Source organism: Scyliorhinus torazame, chromosome 19 (genome assembly GCF_047496885.1).
Source record: "Scyliorhinus torazame isolate Kashiwa2021f chromosome 19, sScyTor2.1, whole genome shotgun sequence".
NCBI classification, from domain to species: Eukaryota; Metazoa; Chordata; class Chondrichthyes; order Carcharhiniformes; family Scyliorhinidae; genus Scyliorhinus; species Scyliorhinus torazame.
Window position 1 is genome coordinate 140051618 of NC_092725.1, and position 6000 is coordinate 140057617.

The 6000-nt window shown below is 48.5% G+C and overlaps 1 protein-coding gene across 7 annotated transcripts in view; it reads right to left on the minus strand.

The window, feature by feature from the left end:
- The window catches only part of LOC140396559 (fatty acyl-CoA reductase 1), a 328616-nt gene that overhangs the window by 136428 nt on the left and 186188 nt on the right, over positions 1 to 6000 (minus strand). The window contains exon 1 of one of the 7 annotated variants that reach the window (XM_072485322.1): positions 263 to 304. The exons of the other annotated variants lie outside the window; for them this stretch is intronic. Within the exon in view, the coding sequence (XP_072341423.1) occupies positions 263 to 289 (27 nt within the window). The 5' untranslated portion in view covers positions 290 to 304. Of the gene's footprint in view, positions 1 to 262; positions 305 to 6000 lie in introns of those variants that run through there. 7 annotated transcript variants of the gene reach the window in all.

Consider the following 6000-nt stretch of genomic DNA (forward strand, 5'->3'; position numbering starts at 1 on the left):
TTACATTGCTTGTAACTCAACCCCAAGCGAGTACAATGCATCAAAAGCAAAATGATTGCGACAGTGGATTGGGGAAGTGGATCCTTTAGGGAGTTTGTAATGCACCAATATCCATGTTAATGATATTCCAAATCGTCCCTTTGAGAACCGGAATAAAACTCACCCAAGTTGGAGCTGAATGCTACCCATATTTGGCAATCGTATACACTTAGAGCAATTGTCACTAGGTAGTGAGCAGAAACAGAAAGCCTGACTGATTTACCTTCTCTGTCACTGTCAGAGAACACATCCTTGCTGGTGACGTGTCACGTGATTTGTAGTGACGTGTTTGCGTGAGCTTCGGTTCTCCATCTGTATGGGCAACATCGCCTAATAAAATCTCTCATCGAGTTTGTAGGAATCCAGAGTGTGGGCACCTGCAAACGTTTTCTCTTTGCGGGAACCTCAGAGATATAATAAAGGAGGAAACCTGCGACAAAAAACAATCGTCGACTAAATGTGGAGACGGCGTTGAGAGAGAACATTCTCGGGAGCCGACTCACACACACACTCACGCACTTACACACACGCACACAAGTCGGGTGAAGCACAGTCGGCGATGCAGAAGTTTTAAAAATAATAGACTACAACCGTGATTAAAGAAAAGCTACGGTTCAGAAACCTGGTTGCCGCTGAAGAGGTTGAGTCGGGGTTGCAGAGATCGAGCACAAGGCGAAGCTAAAGAAGCTGCAGGAACAGCGATTCAGAAGTCTTCCGCTTCTGTGCACGCCACTACTGGGCAAAATGTCAAACCACACTTGTGCAAAAAGGAAAAACAATTCTCAGCTGCTTTGTGGAGAAGGGGATCGCTTGTGCCAGAATCACAAGAATGGGAAGAGAGAAAGTCGGATGAAGTAGACCTGTTACAACCCCAACGAGGATCACGGGGAAACCATTGTTGACCTTCCTGTGGGACTCAAGGAGTACGGGTTTCCCAGATATGGGGTGGAGGCCACCCAGCTGGAGCTCGGTAAAAGACTACACATAAAAGCCGGCCCAGGCAGGGCCTGGTGTGTTTAGATCTGTGCAGTGTTATTTAGATGACACTCTCATCACCGGTTCGAGTGAACAGGAACACTTGGAGCTACACTGAACCAACAAAGGAGAAGTGTGACTTAGTCAAGACATCCATAAATTATCTGGGTCACATCATCGATAAAGACGCCTTGCACAAGGAGCTGAAGAAGAGAGCAATCTGAGAAGTGCCACATCCTCAAAATGTGACACCACTTTTAGGCCGTTTTTCGGATCGATCAATTATTATGGTAAATTTGGCACAGATTTAGCAACACATTGAAACCGTTACACACTTCGCTTTGTGCCAAACAGGTATGGTACTGGTCAGAAGAATGTGAAAGTCCATACAATGAGGTAAAAGATGCCTTACCGGAGTCAGAGCTGTTGGTTCACCCCAACCCCAAGCTGAAGTTACAACTTACTTGCGATGCGTCACCCAATGGGGTTGGCGTCGTCGTCTCGCACACAATGCCTTCAGAAGAGGAACAAGCGATGGCATTCGCTTCACGAACTTATACTAGCCCAGAAACGAATTACGCTCAGCTAGAAAAACAGGTTTTGAGCATCATTTTCAGGGAAAGAAAGTTCCACCATTAAAAGGACGTAATTTTACACTTTTGACAGACCATCAAGGAATCGCTGTTCCTGCAGCTTGTTTAGCTTCGTCTTGGCGATCTTTGGGCCATATAAAGTTATACCTTCTTTAGCAGCTAGTAGGTTACAACGATGGTCTTCGATATTGTCAGCACACACACACGCTATCCAATATCATCATGCAGAGCAAGATGCTACTTTGTCAAGATTACCGTTACAAGTCAAGCAAGAACTTGGAGAACATTTTGTCAACATCATTTATTTCTCATTCATGGATAATGTACCTGTGACTTCATCTCAAATTCAAAGATACCCAAGAACCGATCCAATGATGGGGAAGGTAATGGAAATGGTCCAAAAAAGTAACGCTGTCAAATGTACGTCTGAAAAATCCAGATCTCAAGCCCTGTGTCACACAAAGGCTTGATTTGACAATTCCGAATTGAGCTCTATTATAGGGAATCAGAGTGATTATCCCTTCAAGCTTGTGTAGTAACGTCCTTGACCAGCTACATGAGGGACATCCTGGTGTGGTGAGGTTGAAGGAACTCGCACGCAGTTATTTTTGTTGGCCAGATTAGATACTCAAATCAAAGAGAAAGTGGGGCAATGTCAGTCCTGTGCAAAACTAACAAACACTCCACCACTGGAACCGTCACATTTGTGGGAAAGACCGACACGGCCATGGCAGAGAATGCACATCGATTACGCTGGTCCAATGGAGGGTCACGTGTTCCTAGTGATGTAGCTGCACCCTCGAAATGGCTGGAAGTCGTGATCATTAAATTGCAGAACAGACCATTGAGAAGCTCGACAAAATATTTGCACGATTTGGAACATCGGAGCAGGTTGTAAGTGACGACGGTGCTCAGTTCGTTTTGAAGGAGGTCATGAGCTATTTACGAGGGAATGGTCTGCGTCACATCAAAGTCAGCTCCTTTCCATCTTGTAACAAATGGATTGGCCAGATGTTTTGTTCGGTCATTGAAACATTCCATCAAGGCATTGAAGGACCATTGAAGGACCATTGAAGGACCATTGAAGGACCAGGGTACATTGACAAGAAGAGTAAACAACTTCTTAATGTCTTATCAGAACACCGTACACGCAACAACACAGAGTTCACCAGCAATGCTGCTGTTCAGGAGGAAACTGTGGACACAGTTTGATTGTTAATATTACATGATACTTCAGAGATTGTCAAACAACAACAAGTATAGATTGCTGGGAGAGAACAGAACTCCATAAAATGAGTATTTAATCAAAGACAGCGAGTGCTAGGCAGAAGCAACACCACCACCGAGAACCTGTTGTGATCCTAGCAGAGACAGGTCCAATATCATACAGCATACAGACGGATGATGAGAGAGTTTGACAATCTCATACTGATGAGCCACGAGCTTCACAAAGTGAATTTGCTGAAAATTCTCAAGAAATATTTCCTGTGGAAAATTTAGACAGTGATGCTGCGAAATTGAGCCTGAACACAGAGTCAAGTGCAGAGTCTGTTTCTGAGGACTTCGCAATACCTGTAGAGACGGACACAGGAGTAACTTCCCAGGAAGTACCACCGATTGAAGAAAAAGGGGCGGAATTCTCCGCAATCGGCGCGGTCCGCCGACCGGCGCCAAAAACGGGGCAAATCAGTCCGGCATCGCACTGACCCAAAGGTGCGGAATTCTCCGCAACTTGAGGGGCCGAGCCCTCACCTTGAGGGGCTAGGCCCGCGCCGGAGTGATTTCCGCCCCGTCGGCTGGCGAGAAATGCCTTTGGCGCCCTGCCAGCTGGCGCGGAAATGACTTTGCCGTGCAACGCATGCGCGGGAGCGTCAGCGGCCGCTCACGGCATCCCCGCGCATGCGCAGTGGAGGGGGTCTCTTCCGCCTCCGCCATAGTGAAGACCATGACGAAGGCGGAAGGAAAAGGGTGCCCCCACGGCACAGGCCCGCCCGCGGATCGGTGGGCCCCGATCGTGGGCCAGGCCACCATGGGGGCACCCCCCGGGGCCAGATCGCCCCGCGCCGTCTTCTCCCGCCGTTCGAAAGGTGGTTCAATCCACGCCGGCTGGCGTGGGTTGACAGCGGCGGGACTTCGGCCCATCGCGGACCGGAGAATCGCCGGGGCTGGGCCCGCCGACCGGCGCGGCGTGATTCTCGCCCCCGCCGATTCTCTGGTGGCGGTGAATTCGGGACACGGCGGGAGCGGGATTCACGCCAGCCCCCGGCGAGTCTCCGACCCGGTGGGGGGTCGGAGAGTCGCGCCCCAGAAGTCACTTCCCGAATCGCAGGGCCCAGAACGCCGAATACAGCCCCGGAGGAATAGACATCCACCTGAGAATCTGACTTATTAAATTGTATAGAGATAATGCATAAGTGGGCCTGTTGTATAAATGTTTAGTCATCATTGTGGCAATAAAGACGTAAGAGGTGAGGGGTGTTATGTGTCAGGGAGTACAGCCCTGCTGGTGAAGTGGTACACGATGTGTAGTGACATTTGCTCAGACTTTGCAGTTCTCCAACTTAGATGTAAGAGCAACATCCCGAAATAAAACCTCCCCCTGTGTCTGTAAGAATCCAACGTGTGGGCATCTTTTCTCTTTGCAATAAACGCAAACTCAAAGATATAACAATCATTCAGGACTCATTTTTCTGATGGCCTGATTGAGACCCTCTGTAACTCACAGCTTTATATTAATAAGCTGTAACAGGCAGACAAGAATAACTTGAGAAAAAACTGTGATCAAATTGCTTTATTTCAGGAGCTATTATAGTAAGAATGCTTTGTTGATGTAAGTCAGAAAGATGTGCAGAGCCGTCTGCTGATGAGAAATTATCACAGAATCATAGAATCCCTACAGTTGCAGAAGGAGGCCATTCGGCCCATCGAGTCAGCACCGGCCCTTCGAATGGGCACTCTACCCATGTCCACCCAACCCGATCCCCGTAACCCAACTTGCATATCCCTGAGCACTAATAGACAATTTAGCCTGGTCAAGCCACCTAACCTGCACATCTTTGGACTGTGAGAGGAAACCGGTGCGCCCGGAGGAAACCCACGCAGACACGGGGAGAGCGTGCAGACTCCGCACAGACAGTGACCAGAGGCCGGGAATCGAACCCGGGTCCCTGGCGCTGTGAGGCAGCCGTGCCAACCACCGTGCCGTCCTTATATTTTCTTCTGTTTCGGCCACAGGGGTTCACTGGAGGCAGGTTACAAACATTCTTTATTGTGCATACGAGCAAGTGCAAGAGAATATCAGAACAGGGCGGGGTCACTGGCACAGTCATCACATCTGTACCTGGCAAGATTCAATTCCTTGGATTGAGCAAGATTAAACCCTTTGATGATGTCACACATTTTTGTTGAACGATCCAGATGTTTGAGCTGACACCAAAAACAAAAGTCTGAGAGTAGGACCTTTTTGTAATAGACCCATCACAACAGTGCCTTGTGTGGCTGATCACCCAAGGCAGGCTGCACATCTCCACAGCCGACAGAGCAGGCACACTGTTGCAAATGGAAGCAGTGGAGCTCAGCAACGTCACAAGCACTAAAGAAAACTCACACGAAATACTGATTTTAACTTCGCAAGTGCCCTTTACCTTGGCTGCATTTGAATCTCTACCTCCTGCTATTTACTTTTTCCCCCACATATAAATTTTACGGGACAAGAAACGGGATCAGTTTGACCATTATTTGTTCAAAAAATCTCTATCCCTTCCATCCCGGAGACATCATTCCTCCGTCTTCCGTCACAGCTACTGCTAGGAGGACACTGCCCCGTGTCTCTTATGTAGCCTCATTCTCATTTTCCTCACCGTCAGCCCTCGGGCAGTCAGCCACATGTGTCCCACGCTCTCGAAATCCTTTACCCTCCCTATCGCCTTCATCCTTCTTACAACCCAGACCTTTGACAACGTTTTTGATCAGCCCTCCCGATATCTGCTTATCTGGCTCAGCATGGCATTTTTAACGACATGTTTACGAAGTAGCGAGGGGGTATTTTTCTGTTTTAAAAGCACAATATAAAATCACATTTTGGCTCATACCAGACCGTGCTCTCATCAGTTCAGTTACTTATGAGCTCTTGTGATAGTTATCAAACTGAACGTTAGAGTTATTTAAAAAGCAGCATTTCAAACTTGGTTATCAGAGATTCACAGAATTGCCACTGGCTGGGCAAGCCCCTGCACGCCCCCCCCCCCCCCCCACCCCTGCCCCCCCCCCACCCCCACCACCGGTCTGGGGGTGAGACTTACCTTTGCACAAACCCCACTCCCCTCCCCCTCCCGGATCCCCTTGATAATGCCTTTATGTACCTGTTGTAGACCTCGACAACGTGAATGAATAT